General features: G+C 41.1%; 1 protein-coding gene across 1 annotated transcript in view; it reads right to left on the reverse strand.

Moving 5' to 3' along the window:
• FBXL5 (F-box and leucine rich repeat protein 5) overlaps positions 1-20,227 on the reverse strand; it is a 53,061-nt gene that overhangs the window by 12,109 nt on the left and 20,725 nt on the right. The window contains 8 exon segments of the mRNA XM_049789965.1: positions 1,214-1,362; positions 6,760-7,485; positions 8,664-8,746; positions 9,321-9,469; positions 11,786-11,911; positions 15,498-15,680; positions 17,707-17,893; positions 19,968-20,063. Of these exon segments, the coding sequence (XP_049645922.1) occupies positions 1,214-1,362; positions 6,760-7,485; positions 8,664-8,746; positions 9,321-9,469; positions 11,786-11,911; positions 15,498-15,680; positions 17,707-17,893; positions 19,968-20,063 (1,699 nt within the window).

Here is a 20,227-nt window from a genome sequence, read left to right on the forward strand (position 1 = left end):
TCTACAGCCTGTATCTTCAAGTAAAGGCATCTGTCTCTCCAGGAAAGAGCAGGACTGCCAAATTTCCCTTAGGCTTCTTGTCAATGTTCAGTCTCAGAATTCAGTCATCTTAAGCTAAATTGGGGCTCCTGAAGGCAACCAGTCATACATATGGCATAAGAGTGCCTACCAGAACCCATCTGAACTTCCCCCACTTTTAAATACAGATTTATTTGTTCACTAATAATTGACAAAACAGAAGTTGAGGGGAAAAAAGAATGAATAACTGAGAATATGGGACTTTCCCAGTGACTATCAAATGCTCGAAAGAGTCTAAACATGCTTGGAAAAGCATCATCAACAGGATAAGTGTAGGAGACAGGCCAGAGATTACTGAACAGAATGAAACTACCCAGGAGGACCCTTGAGGAATTCACAAATTCCCTAAGTCCTATTTCTAATGTATTTGAACAGCTGTCCCATTGGAAAACTGAGTCCCTCAGCCAGAAGAAATCAGCTCATCTGGAATATCGTTCTCTCGGAACTGCTGAGTGCTAAATCACACCAGAGGAATTTCCCAATGTTTCATTAGGTTTACTATTTCTACAACTTGCCATTTTGAAATTATTTACACTGTAACAAAGCTCAAAAATCTGGCAGAATGGGTATCTAAAATATCCCTGTGGAGAAAAACATACCTTTAAGGAAGTTAATTAAGGAAACAAGTGACTTTTGAGGGTGGTTTTGGAGGGACACATCCAGCGATGCTCGGGAGAAAAGTGGTGCCAGAGATGGAACCAGGCCCAGTCTCATGTGAGGCAAGTGTCTTACCCACAGTACTAACTGTCCAGCCCAAACAAGTGACTTAAAATTTTGTCAAATATCGGGCCCAGAGAGATAGCACAGCGGCGTTTGCCTTGCAAGCAGCCGATCCAGGACCAAAGGTGGTTGGTTCGAATCCCGGTGTCCCATATGGTCCCCCGTGCCTGCCAGGAGCTATTTCTGAGCAGACAGCCAGGAGTAACCCCTGAGCATCGCTGGGTGTGGCCCAAAAACAAAGAAAAAAAACAAAAACAAAACAAAACAAAAATTTTGTCAAATATCAAAGAGTAAAATCTACAGGAAGTATGGTAACTAGACAACTAGAAAAAAGAAATAAAGGCTTAAGCATTCACAGAACGTGAAAAATGTCTAAGTCAGAATTCCCTCGTTTCCTTGTATCAAAAGGTATTACCATTAATGTTGTCACAGTAGTAGAAATATTCATCGTTGAGAGAAGGACATGCTGAAACCAAATCCTGCAGGCCGGCACCAGTGACCGTGAGACAACCAGAGAGATTAAGGTGCTCCAAATAGGGCAGCCCTCCTCCCAGAGTCAAAACCCTGTAAGAGAAGCCATTGCACTGTTAGAATTGCAATTAGAATACGGGAAACTAGGAAAATCTGTGTGTTCCTACTACTCGACAGAGATCACTATCGGCACATCTTTCAATAAGGTCATGAGAAATAAAAAGTTAACTTATCATTAAACTTAACTACATAGTCTATGGTGGCCAGAGAGATAGTACAGCGAACAGGGTGTTTAACCTTGCAACAGAGCAGACCCGGGTTTGATCCCCGGCACCACATATAGTCCCCCAAGCCCACCAGAAGTTTGATCCCTGGGCACAGAGCCGGGGCACACACTTTAAGGTGTGGCCCCAAAACAAAATAAAATAAACATATTCTGCTTTAATAGATTATTACTTTTAACTATATGAATGTATGGATGTGGTAGCCCATAAGGTAGGCAGGCCCATGGCACCATAGGGTCAAGCAGTGTGGCACCCTTGGGCCCTAGCATTAAACCAGCCACCCTACTGGCTGAGGACTGCTGAACTGGCCCCCCACTATCAGGCCTCTTGAGCACTGCTTGGGAGATGCATTAAAAGACAATGAACTTGTGCTAGAAAGAGAACACAGGGGGAATGGTGTTTGTCTTACATGTAATCAACTAATTAGAATCCTAGATGCCATGGGGACAGAGAGATGGCACAGTAGTAGGGCATTTGCCCTGCATGCAGCAGGGCCAGGAGGAACCCATTTTAATTCTTGGCATCGCATATGGGCCCCCAGCCTGCCAGGGGTGATTTCTGAGTGCAGAGCCAGGCATGACCCCTGAGCACCACTGTGTGGCCCAAAAACTAATCAACCAACCAATCAATAAATAAAGTTTTAAAAAAAAAGAATCCTAGATGCCATTTATAGGCCCCCCTGAGCAACCCAGAATTCACTCCAGAGGACAGTCAGCAGTTGCCCCTGAGCACCACCAAGTGTGGCTCCAAATACCAAATTAAAAACAATCTAAACCAATAATCTAACTGTACACCTTAAGAAATTAAGGAAGAAAAGAAATTAAAAAAACCAAATTCAATGCTAACAGAAAATAAGGACTACAATAAATATTTTTAAAACAAATATAACCTAAACTTTAACAACCTAAACTCAAAGGGGCCTGTTATACTGGAAGACCGGGGGGCAAAGGATGGTGGGATAGGATGCACTCTGGGGCCATTGGTGGAGGGAGATTGACACTAGTGGTGGGAAGAGCCCTGACTCATTGGATATCTCAAAACAATTATGAAGGAATCTGTAGATCACAGTTGTTTCAATAAAATAAAACTTAAAAATAAGAATGTTTAATTGAACTTTAGGTGAACATAATAATATACAGATGTTTAATTATGATGCTATGAACCTACAAACCAACATACTTTAATAAGAATTAAAATTATATTATGCACATATTTCTATATATAAATTTGAAATGCATGTATGTATGCTGTAGTTTTATATCAGAAATATGGAGAGAAGAAAAAATATAAAATAAAAATAAAAACAATAAAGACATAATCAGAGGTCAGAGAAATAGCACAGTGGTAGGGCATTGGCCTTGCAAATAGATGAACTGCTTAGAAACACAAAAGCAGTGAAAGTGACTCAAAAATTTTCTTTAAATCTGAGTAGACCTATAACAACAAGTAGATTAAGTAGAGCTAAGAAACAAACAAACAAACAAACCTCAAAGAAGAAAGCAGAACCCACTGAACTCACTGGTTAGAAAGAATTCAACTAAACCAGGGGTCTCAAACTCGCGGCCCGCAGGCCATTTGCCGTCCTCCATACAACATTTTGTGGCCCGCGGCCGGCCTTCAAATATCGCAGTATTCACGATTATTCACTTACCCAATAACCACATGGGATGCCAGGATTCAAACCACCATCCTTCTGCATGCAAGGCAAATGCACTACCTCTATGCTATCTCTCCGGTCCCAATTTGGCTTATTTAAGATACAAACATATCCTGGAGTACACATCATATTAAGTGAAATACTAGGTCAACAGGGGAAATTAAAGATACCAAAAAGTACTGAACAGATTCATACAAAAGTCAAGACATAATAAGGAGGGGACCTAGCCCACCATCAAAAAGTGATAATAAATCTAACCATATCGGTATTTACATTAAATGAATATCACATAAACAATCAATGAAAAGAGCAGAACACTTAATGGGTTGAAACAGGTGAGTGAGGGGGCGGAGGGATACCAGAGCAGGTAAGGTGCTTGCTTTGCACAAAATTGACACAGGTTGGGGCCGGGCGGTGGCGCTAAAGGTAAGGTGCCTGACTTGCCTGCACTAGCCTTGGACCGACCGCGGTTCGATCCCCCGGTGTCCCATATGGTCCCCCAAGCCAGGAGCAACTTCTGAGCACATATCCAGGAGTAACCCCTGAGCGTTACCGGGTGTGGCCCAAAAACCAAAAAAAAAAAATTGACACAGGTTCCTTCCCTGGCATTCCGTATGGCCCCCTGAGCCCACCAGGAGTGACACAAAGAGTGAAGAGCCAGGAGTGACTCCTGAGCACTGCCAGATGAGTCCCTCTCATAGATCCCACCCCTTACAAAAAAAAAGGCGAGACACAAAATCCATAGTCTGGGGTTAAAGCAAAAAAAAAAAAAAAAAAGAGTATCTGCAGCAAGACAGTAATGGTGAGAGGAGGAGGCTAAAGAAGGCTGAGAATTCAAACAAGGCCCTTTTCAATAAGACAGGCACGATTTATTTAGTTCTTATGAATACCACAAAATACTGTCAAAGACTCCCAGGTTCCACTCTTTGTTCTCTCTGGCAGCTTCCAGTTTAAAACCTTGATTTTGGGGGGCCGGAGAGATAGAATGGAGGTAGGGCATTTGCCCTGCATGCAGAAGGACGGTGGCTCGAATCCTGGCATCTCATATGAATGCTGAGCCTGCCAGGACCGATTTCTGAGCATAGAGCCAGGATTAACCCCTGAGCACTGCTGGGTGTGACCAAAAAGAAAAAACAAACAAACAAAAAGAAACTGCCTTGGTTTTTGGGCATGGCACCATGGGCAATAAACATTTCATGTCAAGGTGAGTCCCTGGGCTTGACCCCCAAAATAAAATCAGGCTGAAGAGAGAGCACAGCAGATAAGGAGTTTGCTCTCCAAAGGGCTGACGCAAGTTCAAACCCCAGCACTGCATAACCCCCTGCACAAGCACAGAGCCAGGGGTGATCCCTATGATCCCAAACCCACAACCATCATAGAATCCCAGTCCAGACTGGAGGAACAGCTCAGTGGGCTGAGCACATGTTTTGCGTAAAACGTGAGAGATCAGGTTCAATCCCCAGGACTCTGGAAGGGATCTCGGAGCAACGAGCCAGAAGTTGCCTCTGAGCGTAGCTTAGAAAACAAACAAACAAAAAATTTCCTGATTACGGGGCCAGAGTGATGGTGCAGCATTAGGGCATTTGCCTTGCATGTGGCTGACACAGGACTAAACTCGGTTTGATCCCCAGCATCCCATATGGTCCCCCGAGCCAGGAGCCATTTCTGAGCACACAGCCAGGAGTTACCTTTGAGCCTCACTGGGTGTAGCCCAAAAATCCTCTCCCGCCCAAAAAAAGAAAGATTTCCTGACTTCTAGTGGACTGGGGATGTGGCTCAATCCTAAAGCACATGACCTACAGGCATGAGGCTTAAATTCAATGCTGTACTTTGTGCAGTACATGTGAAAAGTATAAATATAACTTATTCTCTTTTGGCTTTTGGCCCATACCTTCCAGTGCTCACAGGGGTTACTCGTGGTTCTGTGCTAAAGATCATGCTCAGCAGTACCAGAAAGATTAAGTCGTCCCACTGATCAACTCCAGTCCTCCGAGTTATTTCTCTGGCCCTGTAACTTCTGTTTGTTCTTTGTTTGGGGTCACACCCATCAGTGCTCAGGGGTCTCTTCTGGATGGGCTAAGGGATGACCATTTGGAATGCCAAGGACTGAACCTGGATTGGCTACACGCAAGGCACTCTCAGCCCATTATAACCTTTTGGTCAAAAAGCATTGCTTCTTGGGAGAAAAATATAGCATGCTGCTAGTAAAAAGAGAAAAAAAAATCTTTCTGCTTTGTGTTCACATTTCCCACTAATTAATGTATCATTAACCTACTTGCGTTGGCTTTTTTCCCACTATTCCCAATACAATGCTTCAACTGCGATTCAACTGGAATAACAAGTCTCCTCTGAACACAGCCCAATGAGCTCAGACTAATAGGCCAAATACTACATTACGAGAGGATTAACTAGGTGAAATTTCCACTGTTTAACATGTTGGGCACCCCATTAATATAGAAGAAACACTAGTAAAAATGAGTTTCTTACAAGAAAAAAGAATATGGAATCCAGTTCCAAAAGCTCACATCAAAGAACCAATCACTGCATACTGACAAGCGCTGAGAATGACCATAACATCAAAAAGACTTACTGGCAGCTACCGAGTTTTTTATTCTGGGTTCATTGTCCTCCTCCTCTTTGGAACAAGGTTTTCAACTGCTATCTTTATGATCTTTGCTTACGGTTCAATTCAGGGCCATCTTGTCAATAAATTAAATCCACCTCACTAGACAAAATGAGATCTTTCTTCTTTCATCCCACATAGAGCCTTTTATCAACATCTCTTAGGTACACAAATATGCTTATTTTCTTCTATTACAAGTCTTTCAGGGCTATTAATATGTCACACCCACTAAAGAATCTACAGAAGTTGTATTGAGTGAGTTGTAGTTTAAATTTATTAAACCTATTTTTAGGGGAGAGGGGGCCACACCTAATGATGCTCATCAGGGCTAATACTCCTGACAGGCTCAGGGGACCAGGGATCAAACCCAGGTCAACCACATGCAAGGGAAATGCCTGCCTCATTGTACTACTGCCCTGGCCCCAATTTATTAAACTATTAAGCATTTATTCTTCCATATGTCACAAAGAATTTGAGTTGAGTGATAAAAAAAATTTCAGGTGGAATTGTTACTGTTCCAACACTCTGAAGTGGAAACAAACTTGGTTAGACCTTGGTTAAATATATTAGCTGAAAGAAACAGACTTAGTTCCCATATTTCCATATTTCCCATTTCCCATATGAAAATGAGAATGTGTCTATTTCTTTTGGGTGGCGCCTAGGGGTTACTCCTGGCTCTTGCTCAGAAATATCGCTCCTGGCAGGCTCAGGGGATCATACGGGATGTCAGGAATCCAACCTGTCTCAGGTCAGCCTCATGCAAGGCAAACACCCTACCACTGTGCTATTGCTCCAGCCTTGGGGGATCATATGGGATATAAGGGATCAAACTTGGGTCTGTCATCGGTTGACAGCGTGCAAGACAAACGCCCTACAGCTGTGCTATTGCTCTGGCCATATTTCTTCATACTCCGCAAATACTTTACCTGAGTCCATGATCTGTGATCTGGTAACATCCAGACAGACTGAGAAAAAGGAGAACACGTCCAGTCTCTTGGTCACATTTCTCACTCCCAGAGTAAACCAAGTCTTTTTCCCTAGGCAATGTAGTCCTTAATGCTTTGCTACAAGATGCAGAGGACTCTGGGAGTGATGACATAGTTCTTAGGGCTGTTCCTGTACAACAAAACGAATGACCACAATAGGCAAAAGCAGGGGAAGTACAATGCTGTTGCCAACAGATACTAGTCCTTAGTCCAACAATGTCCTTACTGTAACAGCAAGAGGAGGCGCAGCTGAAGTTGGATGCTGCCTCCATCACACAGAGACTCTCAACGTTCCGGTGTCTCCACTCGACAGCATCTTCGATGTCAGCCAGATCTTCAGCATCTAACATCCACACGTAAGGAGAAGCGACATTCTCAGAAGCAGCAGGCTCAGTCCAGGGGTGTTCGTTATCTATTTCTCGTCCAAAACCCTCGTCAGTCAAATCAGGCAAACAAGCCAGAGGGCTGGTGGGCTGCAGAGCAGTATCATTATTTTTCCACGTAGCTGAAGGAACTTGGCTCGAAGAAGCTTTCAAAAGACCACTAGGATGATTTGGGAGAATCCCGAGAGCTCTAGAGATCTTCTCTAGAGCCGCATCTGTGATTTTCTCACAGCCAGACAGATCCAGATGCCGAAGACTCTGGCAGCAACCAAGCCAAGACCAACTTGAAGCAAAAGATAAGAGATAACGAATAAATAACGGGGAACTGCTCAGGACAGTCAAAGCCTTTTGGTAGTTCGAACTGGAAGGTTGTAACTTGAACAGGATCAAATATTTACTCAACATTTTGGGCACTATCTTAGACACCAGGCACACAAAAGACAGAAGTAGTTTTGCAACCTAACACCAGAGTAGTGCTGTAGGCTGCGACCCCATAGGAGATAACATGTTTTTCTGAAATGTTTTGTTTTTGTTTTTGGTCATACCCAGTGGCGGTCAAATGTTACTCCAGGCTCTGCGCTCAGAAATCGCTTGTGGCAGGCTGGGGGACCATTTGGGATGCTGGGATTCAAACCGGGGTTTGTTCTGTGTTGGCCGCATTCAAGGCTTTACCGTTGTGTTATTGCTCCAGACCCATGTTTTGTTTTGTTTTGTTTTTATTTCAATAAATTTTGACATTCTCAGTAAATGTTTGATATGAATACCTATTTCTCCATTCTCATAAAAATTTCTCAAGCATGAAGCCGGAGCAGTGGCACAGCGGTAGGGCGTCTGCCTTGCACGCAGCTGATCTAGAATAGACCTTTTGGTTCAATCCCCCAGCATCCCATCTGGCCCCCAAGCCAGGAGCAATTTCTGAGTGCACAGCCAGGAGAAACCCCTAAGCATCACCAGATGTGGCCCAAAAACAAACAAAAAATTTCTCAAGCAAAAATCATTCATGAGTGGAAAGACCTTTTTTGGGGGGGAAGGACCACACCAGGAAGCATTCAGGGTTTACTCCTGGCGCTGCACTCAGAAGTCGTTCCAGGCAGGCTCAGGAGATACTATGGGATGCTATGGAATGCTGGGAATTGAACCGGGGTCCATCCAGGGTTGACTGTGTACAAGGCAAACACCCTACTGCAGTGCTATTGCTTCAGCCCCTGAAGCAATAGTGGAAAGACTTTTAAGAAGTCCTGGGTGAGAAACATGCGGTAGACACATCATATTATTGTCTTGCAAAGTAGTCAGCAGAGGAAAGGCTGCTCTTGAGTTATGGCACCAAGTCACAGACATCCCATAGTTTAAAAAATTTTTGTATAATTCAACTACCACAACGCGAATTTAGATTAACTACAGGACGATTCTACATATTCATGACGACAAACAATTCATTCTACATGTTTGAAAATGACGAACCTGTCAAATGCAGAATCTGAAATGTCTGTTTGGGTCAGATCCAGATGTTCCAAGTTAGGGCAAAGCTCCAGTATCTGCCGAACCTAAGGAGGGGAAAGTCACTGTGAAGATCTGCAAATTCAGTTAACTATGAGACCATCTTTTTCCTAAAGAGTATAATCCGCTGGCTATCACATTTCTGTGCAAGTAAACGTCACTTTATTTGGCATAAGAAATATTCGTGGCTCATACCCTAGAAGGTTACAATGTGAAATTATACACACAAAAAAATCTACCTTTTTAAGGAAAAACCAAGGGAGAGTCAAATCTAGCACATCACAAGATACTTTTATAAAAACTGTGATTTGTTCTCACCCAGCGTATTACAATGAATCATATAAACCTAGGGTTTTTCACATACTATATGTAAAACTGAGAAAATTCTTTAAGCTCCCCTAACTTCAGCTACTTTATCTAGAACATGTAGACAATGCTATCTATGCTACAAAGATTACTAGTAAGTGAGAACAAGTATTAGATCAAAGTTAGCAGTATATATCTTCACCCACCCATGAGAAGACCTTCCATGAGAAGACCTTACTTAGGAACAAGCAGACTAAATTTAGATCACAGCTATTTATCTCAGGAATAGCCCAATAAGTGTTAATGCATACATACCATTTTGCTGGAAACTGCAGAGCTGTACGCTAATACTAAAGTTTTTACAGAAGTTCCAACATGTGGCAGAACATTATGAATTAAGCCATGAAGTAAACGTTTTTCCATTTGTGCAATATTGATGGCAACTGATTCCTCGGCAGACTCCTCTGTAAAATGAATTGAGAGTCTAAGACTCCAATGCACTAATTATAACCAGGCTACTGAAGGATCTCCAAATCATTAGATAGGAAATACTTTTTTTTCCTACTCTTGAGCAGTTATACTGCAGAACAAATTAAATGGACATGGTCTTAGTCTCAGAGTCGACATCTATTATTTAACAGGTTCCTGACATCAACTAAAAGGAGATGAAGAGAAAAAAAAAAAGATTTACAATGAGAATTTCTGCAAATCTTTTTTCCATATGCTTCAAAGCTGAGTGTGAGTTTTTGGGTTTTGGTTTGTTTTTGTTTTTACTTATTTGTTTGGGGGCCACACCCATGATCAGGACTAAATTCTGGCTCTATGCATAGATTCATACATAATGGGTTCAGGATGTAAATATAGGGTGTCAGGGACTGAACACAGGGTCATCCTCATGTAAGGCAAGTAAGTGCCTTACACACCTTGAGAAGAGATCTCTATCTTCTGAGCATAATTTTCTTATGTTAAGAAGCAAAGGGAAAAATAAAAAGCATGGCTAAAGAAACTGGTATATCTACACAAAGGAATGTATGTAACCATTAGAAAAAATGAAATCATGAAATTTGCTTATCAGGCTGGAGAGAGAGCATGGAGATAATGCGTTTGCCTTGCATGCAGAAGAATGGTGGTTCAAATTCCAGCATCCCATATAGTCCCCTGTGCCTGCCAGGGGCGAATTCTGAGCATAGAGACAGGAGTAACCCCTGAGCACTACTGGGTGTGACCCAAAAACCAAAAAAAGAGAGAAATAAATTTGTTTATACATAGATGGACATGGAGATTATTATGCTGAGTGAAATGAGTCAGAAGGAGAGGGACAAACAGAATACTCTTGCTCATCTGTGGGATATAAGAAAAACAGAAGACTATAATGATGACATCCAGAGACAATAAAAATGAGGTTAGGAAGCTTGCCACAAAGAGTGCAGAGTGCAGTAAGAGTAGAGAAGGGTCTACTATGAAAGCAATAGTTGGAACTGAGCACTCAGGACAAGAACAAGGTGTCTGAAAGGGGATAAAATGACAAGCATGGCACCCTTTAATTTAACTTCAGTGCAAACCACAGTGTCAAAAAAAGAAGATAGTGAAGTAAAATGCCTGCCCCAGAGGCAGGTGGATGAGGACGGGTGGGAGGGAAGAGGGCATCAAGGAGGGTGAGAGGGAAATTAGGGACACTGGTGGCAGGAAATGCAAACTAGTGAAGATTGTTGTGCACTGTATGACTGTAACTCAATCGTGAACAACTTTATTTGTAAATATATATATACATATATATATTAATAAACAACCTTATAGCCACGGTGTTTAAATTTTAAAAAGATAGAGAAAAAAAAGCAAAAAAATGTTCATTGCTTTTCTATACTGAGGTAAAAGATCTCTACACAGAAAACTACAAAATACTACTTCAAGAAATAAAAGAGGACAGGAGGGAATAGAAGCACCCCCTGCTCATGGATTGGAAGAATTAACATTAAAATGGAAAAACATCCCCAAAGCACTGCAGAAATTCAGTGCAGTCCCTCTAAGAATATCCATTTCAAAGAAATAAATCAGATACTTCTGAAATCCACATGGAACAACAACAACAAAAAACACCCCACAAGTAGCTACTGTAATCCTTGGCAAATAGAAAACGGGGGCATTGCTTTACCCAATTTCAGACAGTACTATAAATCCGTAGTAATTAAAATGTCTTGATGTTGGAATATCCTGAGACAGATCTTCAAGTATATAAGTTAATTTTTTTATAAAGGCAGAAGTGATAACACAGCAGGTAAAGCTCTTGCCTTGCATGCAGTCAACTCAGGTTTGATCCCTGGCATCCCATATGGCTGTCTGAGCCTGTAAGGACTGATTCCTGAGTGCAGAGCTAGGAGTCACCCCTTTGCACAGCTGGATATGGCACCCCCCCAAATAAAAACAAAAACAAAAAAAGAGAGCAAAAAATATAAAATGGAGCAAGAAAAGCTTCTTTAGTTAGTGGTACTGGGAAAACTGGTCAGTTACATTCAAGAAAATGAACTCTTATTAACACCATGCATAAAGATCAAATCAAAATGAATTAAAGACCTATAATTAAAGACCTGAACTCTACTCAGTGTGACCCAAAACCAAACCAAACAAAAAAGACAAGGGCTCTACCTTGAGTCACACCCCTAGGGCCCCAAATACATCAGTTTCTTATCAAACAAAACACATACATCATACCAAATTATAATTACTGAGTTCAGAATTATTGAAGCACCATGCGCTACTAACTTGAACTGCAAAGAGCTTACCAGATTCATCTATATCGGCGTCTTCATCCCGCTCCTGAAAAGCACGGCTCTCGTCTTCTCGGTTTCTCACCCACTCCTCGTCGGGTTCAGTGTCAAATTCCGTGGCGGGGCCACTGTACCAGTCACCTACCCAACAAGCAAGAAACCAGAGATGAGACTGAGACTGGCTGCGGCCACAGCCATTCGGGGGGGGTGGGGGGGGTGGCGGGGGGGGGGTGGCGGGCATTTGCTTTGCACAGTTCCATCCCTCACATCCCATAAGGTCACCAGAGCATCACCAAGAGTGTTTCCTGAGTATTTCCAGGTGTGCTCCCCCTGCCCCGCCCACAGCCACTAAAACAAAGATTAGATTAACTAACATTACAAAACATTAGTTATAACGAAACTTTCTGTGTATTTTAGGGGCCAGAGCAGTAACATAACGGGGTAGGGTATCTGTCTTGCATGCAGCTATTCCAGGTCCAATCCCAGGCTCCCATATGGTTCCCCCAAGGCCTGCCAGGAGTGGCGATTTCTTTTTTTTTTCTTTTGGTTTTTGGGCCACACCCAGTGGTGCTCAGGGGTTACTCCTGGTTGTCTGCTCAGAAATAGCTCCTGGCAGGCACGGGGGACCATATGGGACACCAGGATTCGAATCAACCACCTTTGGTCCTGGATCGGCTGATTGCAAGGCAAACGCCGCTGTGCTATCTCTCCGGGCCCAGGAGTGGCAATTTCTGAACATAGAGTCAGGAGTAGTCCTGAGTACTCCAGGTGTGGCCCAAAATCCAAAACATGAAAAGAAAAAACAACAGTCAAGTCTTACAGGTCACTTGCATAAAAACCTGAGCTTTTTCATGACAATGGCCTCACGCTGGTTCTGAGGAACCCCTGTCCAGAAACATACTGAAAATACTAAAATGAAACTGTAATACAAATAGATAATTCAGGATACTTTTATTGTGCTCTTAGCACAGCTGATACTGTGGACTCTAAGACTCTGCGTGTGTGACACAAAGTATGTTCGGATTGTGTTTGTGTGCATTACAGTGTGCTCAGCAGTAGATAAATAGACATAAATCATCCCTGAAATGGAAATGAAAACATGTCTCCACAAACACTTCAAAATGTCCCCTGGAGGCTAGAAACAATACCAAATCCACACAAATAGTATCCCTAAATAAAAATAAACAGACACCATTTGGGGGCAATTTAAGATTTGAACGTTAAAAAAATGGGGGGAAAAAAACAAACTTTAAGATTTGGTTCACGGGGCCAGACAGATAGCATGGAGATAGGGCATTTGCCTTGCATGCAGAAGGACAGTGGTTGGAATTCCGGCATCCCCCTGAAGTCTGTCAGGAGCAATTTCTGAGCATAGAGCCGGGAGTAATCCCTGAGTGCTGCCAGGTGTGACCCAAAAAAGAAAAAAAAAAAGATCTGGCTCACTTCACAGCAATTTAACACAGCACTATCAAAAGTGATCTTTTTCATCAAATAGGACCTATGAATGTGTATTAATTTTGAATTGATAAAAATATAACTAAACTTGCATGACAAATAGCTTAGGTTTGATCCTCATACCAAAAGAACCCCAAATCTTGGAACAACATCTGAACACTGCCAGGTGTGGCCCCTAAACTAAAAACTAAACTAAAAAGATGTGTTTGTGTGTGTGTGTGTGTGTGTGTGTGTGTATATATATATATATATATATATACACACACACAACAGAAGTACACTTTCACTTAATATAATCCAAAAATAAAACACAAATTTTCCATAAAATATAGAAATTCTACGAGCTGGAATACAGTGGACAGGTGCTTGCCTTGCATGTGACTGACCTATGTTCAATCCCTGGCACCCCTGTGCTCACCAGTCATTTCTGAGTGTAGAACTAGAAATACTCCCTAAACAAATCCAGGTATGGCCCAAAACATAGACATAGTGATTTGTTCTGTTTTATCAAAGCTATGTATTACTGTGGAAACTAAAAACTTCTGGGCTGGTCTTGCACTGTCTCAGTAATAAAGAGTATGTCTGGCATGCCTGAAACCTAGATTCAATTCTCATACCAGCAAACAAGACAAAAATGAGTGAATGAATGAATGAATCTTTGTGTAGGGCTGGAGAGATGAAGACAAACATATGAAGTGATTACTTTGCATGCAGTAGACTTCAGGGATTTGATACCCAACACTGCACCCTCAGCATCTACAGGTAGGTAGGGCCTAAAAACTCAAATCCACCCCTGATCCCAAAAACTTGTAGAGGCCAAAGAAAGAGAGCTCGTTGATAAAGAACATGCTTTTCATAAGTCTCCAAAACTCAATCCCCAACAAGTGAAAGTAAAAAATTAAAGAAAAGGTTTTAATAAGTCATTTAGCTCTCATGTTAAAATTCATTATACAAACATAAAAATGTTCACTTTGAGGTGAATACAAAAAAATTTTAATATAGTGACAAAAATGTATTGCAGGGCAGGAGAGATAGCACAACGGATAGGGTATTTGCCTAGCCAGGAGTGATTTCTGAGCACAAAGCCAGGAGTAACACTTGGGCGCCTCTGGGTGTGACTCAAAAACCAAAAAAAAAAAAAAAATATATATATATATATATATATACATATATATAAGTATACATTATACAATTATACTGTTTATATACAGTATACATTAGTTATCAAGTATACATTACAGAAAATATTTTATTATTCACACACAAAAGTAACTCGACACATAAAATTCAAGAGCATATACTAGATTTAAAGATGAGATATTACCAATCCCAAAGAACATTGCTGAAGACCAAAATATCAGAGCCACAACCAAAAGGAACCAGAATTAGGTCTCGCTTTTAAATTTCATAACTAATTCTATATTTTAAATAATATTTTAAAATAATCCATTTAACACTTGTTGTCACAACCTAATTTTAAAATTTTGTTAGGAAAATCCCAATCATAAAAAGTAGAAAGAACAGAAATGAACAGTAGTCTGGGACCTATCTTCAACAATTATTTCACATTCATCGATTACTTTGCATTTCCCATATTTTTCCTAGTTATTTTTAAAAAAAAATCACACACATAGCAAAATTCACCCATTAATACTTCAGCCCTTGCTTCATTTGTCAAAATCTACACAAAGAACATAACTATGAAGTCTACTTTTTGGTCTCCTTTCTGAGTTTCCTTCCCTTGCCTGCTTAGTAATTTCTCTGAATATTCATCTTTAAAAAGAAAAAAACCTAGGGTTGGAGAGATCGCACATCAGTAGGGCATTTGCCTTGCACACAGCAGATAAGGACAGATGGTGCTTTGAATCCCAGCACCCCATATGGTCCCCAGAGCCTGCCAGGAGCGATTTCTGAGCGCAGAGCCAGGAGTCACCCCTGAGCAATGCCGGGTGTGACCCAAAACACAAGCAAACAAACAAAAAATTATTATTTGTGTGTGTGTGTGTGTGTGTGTGTGTGTGTGTGTGTGTGTGTGTGTGTGTGTGTGTGTGTGTGTGTGGTTTTTTGGGTCACACCTGGCAGTGCTCAGAGGTTATTCCTGGCTCCAGGCTCAGAAATTGCTCCTGGCAGGCATGGGGGATCATATGGGACACCAGGATTCGAACCGATGACCTCCAGCATGAAAGGCAAATGCCTTACCTCCATGCTATCTCTCCGGACCCACAAAAAATTATTTAAAACAAAAAACAAAACTGCAATTCCAATTACCTACCTCTGGCCCAATGAACAGGATAGAGATGTTTCCACAGCGATCCAGTTTTGGCCAGCTGAGACCATTTAGTGCTCACTTGACTGCAGCGACACAATTCTTGAGGATTCAGATAACTGAAAATCGAGAGCATCACTTCAGGAGGAAGGTGGGCTATCCCTGTGGACGGTTCAGATATTTCTGCTTCTGAAATGAGAAAGAAAACCCTCAGCATCACAGACTGTCAGAGGAAAATGTGCTAAGAAATTCTGATCACAGTTGCCATAAACAATATGCGCTGCCTGAAGGCCACTCCTTCCTGCTTTCAAGATGGGAAAAGGAAATGACCTGGATGAGAGGCCTCGCTGGGGATGTTGAGCTTGTTAAGAGCCTGTAGAGTTAAACTACCAGGGTCCAAATCATACTTCATCAGTGGGAGCTACAGAAAGGAACACGGGATGGACTTCCTCTTACAAAGGCGTCACAGAGAAAAAAAAAACAATGATCACTTTGTAGCATAAGAAACATCACTTGAAAAGGAATCCAACAGGTTAGACGGCTTGAAAGCAATGAGTCGGTCAGATTAGAAGATCCCCGGGACATTTTTAATAACACACACAGAAATCTCAGAATATTTTCTACTCGTGCATTCTGACTCCAATCTCTCTTCATAATTTTCACGTTTTCTACCTGAGGTCTGTAATTTCTTTAACCTTGACTGACACTATTTATGAACTGACTGAAATGAAATAATGTAAATGTCGCTAATGCTGGTATCCATTTAAAAGGACTCTTTTGTTAGCCACTCTTATAAAAGTAGCCACTAGGCATCCAATTTCCTATAGGTTATGACTTCAAGAGCCTCAAAGTAAAACAGAAAGGACTGATCATTAAAGTACCTAAAGGAATCTGATTACCTTATATATCTCATGTCTTCACAAAAGCAACTCAAAATAGAAATGCTATGATCAAACTAACTTAACCCTTTTTAAATGGTAAATATTTAATATATAATAGAGGTCTAAGTAGCTCACGAAGAGTGGGGAAGATTAAACATAGTCAAGGCAGGTGATGCTTTTAAATCCTATGCTATAATTACAATTAAACCAGACACAACAGGTCTTAGCTTGGTGTCTAAGCTACAAGCTGCATTTCCACGTCAGGCAACACCAGCTTTGTAAGTTTAATTATAGTTTAACCTGTAAAAACAATTCTGTTTCAACATGCATCTTACCCACTTTGTAAAATAAAGAAGGATCGATGTCAAATAACTTTAAGCCATTTTAATAAAATGTTATTTTTATCCATCTAAAAGAACCCAAGGAGGGCAAGAGATAGAGCTCCAAGGGCAGAGAACTCATTTTTTGCATGTAGCCAAAACCTGGGTTCAGTCCCCAGCACTCCATGGTCCCCTGAGCACCACCAGAGTGTGATCCGTGAGCAAGGAGCAACCCTGAGCACCCGCTCCAGGAAAGAATAAGGAGAGAGGCAAGAAATTATCATTATTCTAAGCATGTCCATTTTAAATGATGTTTAAAAAGCAAAGCTATTACAGAATAGAAAGTAAGACCATTTACTGTGAAATAAAAAGCTAGCATATTTGAAGTTATCTAAAGTATTTACACATAGAAAAATGCAAATATTTTGGATGAAAGATACGAGAATGAAACATAGGAAAAGAGAGAGATAAAACCATGAAGTAAAACTGATTTTAAACACGGGGAAAATAGCAAGAATAAAAGCAGTCACTTTAAAGTGACTCCAAAAATTTGGATATTATATAAGAGTTTTGTAAACTGTAGTCTTCAATAATATCAACTCACCAGTAGCAATGATGAGAATGCTACTACTATAAACCTACAAAGGACTTTAGTAAATGCTATCCTACATGTGACCCAAGCATCAAATTTTAATTTATCACATATATACACTACTTTCTAAAATAGATGTGAACTGTCAAATTTGATTTATACTTGAAATTAAACATCTGAATGACCTTATCACATATTCAACAGTCTTAGGACTAGCAAATCATGTGTGAACGAAACATATGAATTTCTTGGGCTAGAGAGCTAGTACAGTGGGTAGGTAGGGCCCACCTAAGCTCTATCCCTAGTCCCTTCTATGGTCCCCAGAATCCCACTGGGAGAGATCCCTAAGGGTAAAGCAGAAGTAAGCCCTGAATACAACCTGAGGACAGCCTCTAAAACATAGAACCAAAAAAGGATCTCACCTTTCTCTGACTTTTCATCCACAGAGTATTTAAAAAATTTCTGTCGCTCTTCAGCTTGATTCCACAGGCTGAGGCCTCTCAGGAGTTCTGCAGTATCCTTCTGGGAGCAATGTTGGGCGATCACTTTCTTTTTAATATCCTTCAGCTCTTCATAGGTAAAATATTCCATTAACATGGGCTGAAAAACCTAAATTCAATCAAATGCATAAAGACACTTACTTTTGGTTTCTGTAACATATTTTCAAATATCAATGGAAAGGGGGTGTCCAAGTATAATTTATTTTAACAATGTATTTCAAAACATAAAAATTCCCCCCCCCCCAAAAAAAAAAAGAAGAACAGAAAAACCTAAGGGCCATAGCAATGGCACAAGCAGTAGAGCCTTGCACATGGCTAACCTAGGACGGACTGCAGTTCAATCTCCCAGCATCCCATATGGTCCCCCAAGCCGGGAGCAATTTCTGAGTAACCCCTGAGCGTCACCGGATGTGGCCCAAAAAAGCAAAGTAAAAATAAAAATAAAATTAAAAATTTTCATTTGACCCAGAGATAGTACAGAGGCAAAGGTACTTGCCTGGCAGACAGTGGACCTTGGTTCAAAGACCCTGAACACTGCCAGGAGTGACCCCTGAACACAGAGTTAGGAGTCTGCCTTGAGGACCTCCTGAATGTGACCCAAACCTCCCAAATTATTTTAAGTTTTTTCAGCAAGTTAGTTTACCAAAAAAAAAAAAAAAAAAAAAGGCAAACAAAAAAGATCTCTAAAACATCCTTCTGTTTTTTGCTTCTTTAGCCAATGAATCAATCTCTAAGCAATTTAAAAGCATCAGTATCAAGTTCTCCTGCAAAAGTTTGTGAAACACTTTCAACCAACCAATCACTCTCTTATGGTTCGAAGTCTGTGTCAGTTAACTGTCTTTCTGTTACTGTGGTACCTGAACTCACCCAAAGGAAGCCTCAAAATAAATGGAAAAAGGGCACCAGGATACCCATTTCCAATTTCAAACTAAGATTTGAAATATTCAGTATTGTCTGGTGATTTCTTTGGAATATATGTTTAGACCCAACCTCCGATGTACAGAATTAGAATCTTTAGAGGTGGGGTCAAGGCTGTGTTACTATTCTATAGAAAAGTTTGACATGGATCATAGGACAGGTTAAGAAATACTACTCTAAGAACTTGGGTTTCAATGCCGGTTGCCGATTAGTTACAATGCAAATTAAGTTGACCCGTGTGTTTCGATAGAACTCCCAGATGATTCTAAAATGCCTAGAAAGAGCACTGTGGTTGAAACTGGAGGGCAGTACAGAGGGGAAGACAGACTTTGCATGTGGCTAATCCCAATCTGATCTCCTGCACTATATGGTCCCCTTTTATATCACAAGGTGTGGTCCTAGAGGTCCACAGTACAACCAAGGCCTCCAGGAAACCAACTGAATGGCTGAAAAAACTAAGAATTAAATTGGCCCATTTGGGCTGGAAAGATACCACAGTGGTAGGGTAAAGTTGCCTTAAACCCAGCCAATTCAGGACACAGTGGTTCAAATCCCAGCATCCCATATGGTCCCCCATGCCTGCCAGGAACGATTTCTGAGCTCAGGGTCAGGAGTAACCCAAGCACTGCTGGATTTGACCCAAAAAAAAAAAAATTGGGGGTCCATTTGGGACTGGAGAGATAGCACAGTGGTAGGGCATTTGCCCTGCACACAGCTGACCCGGAACAGACACGGGTTAGATCCTTGGCATTCCATATGGTCCCCCGAGTCTGCCAGGAGCAATTTCTGAGCGCAGAGCCCAGGAGGAACCCCTAAACATCGTCAGGTGTGGCCCAAGAATAAATAAAAAAAACAAAATAGAAATACCAACAACTAAAGTATTAAAATACAGAAAAAAGAAAAGAAAATACGGAAAACATAAAAAAAGTTGTTTAATCCTCCAGACCTGGTTGACATAAAGTTACTAATATTCGATTCTGCCACCTACTTAAAAAAATATAGAAACTGGACAGTACAGCAGGTAGGATGCTTAGTGGCCTTCTATGAGTCCAACCTGTGGTTCAATTCCCAGTACTGCATATGCCACCCCCTACCAGGCCCGCCAGGAGTGATCCCTGCATCTTGCCTATCCCCTTGGATCTGTCTGCACTTCCAAAAGGAAACTGGAAGCTAAGATGCTGCTACTGCTACATTATTTGGAAGAGTCAAAGGCTAAACTCAGTTACAAATAAAAATCGGAATCACAGGTTAAACAGTAGGCTTACCTCCTCTTCCTCTTTCATGTGAGGAAGAAAATCTCTTGTAAATGCCTCCAGTCTCTCTTTTAGCTGTTTTGCATAATTTAACTGCTCATATTCATTCTAGAAACAAAAGGTAGACTTTGTAAAGATTGTGCTCCATAAATTACAATTCATAATGCAACCAAAAAAAAAAACCTCAAGAGAAATAAAAACTTCCTTAACAAATAGAGAAATAGTCAGTTCTATTCTTTGCTAAGTAAAATACGAAGACAAGAAAGATGACC

Source organism: Suncus etruscus, chromosome 16 (assembly GCF_024139225.1).
Source record: "Suncus etruscus isolate mSunEtr1 chromosome 16, mSunEtr1.pri.cur, whole genome shotgun sequence".
NCBI classification, from domain to species: Eukaryota; Metazoa; Chordata; class Mammalia; order Eulipotyphla; family Soricidae; genus Suncus; species Suncus etruscus.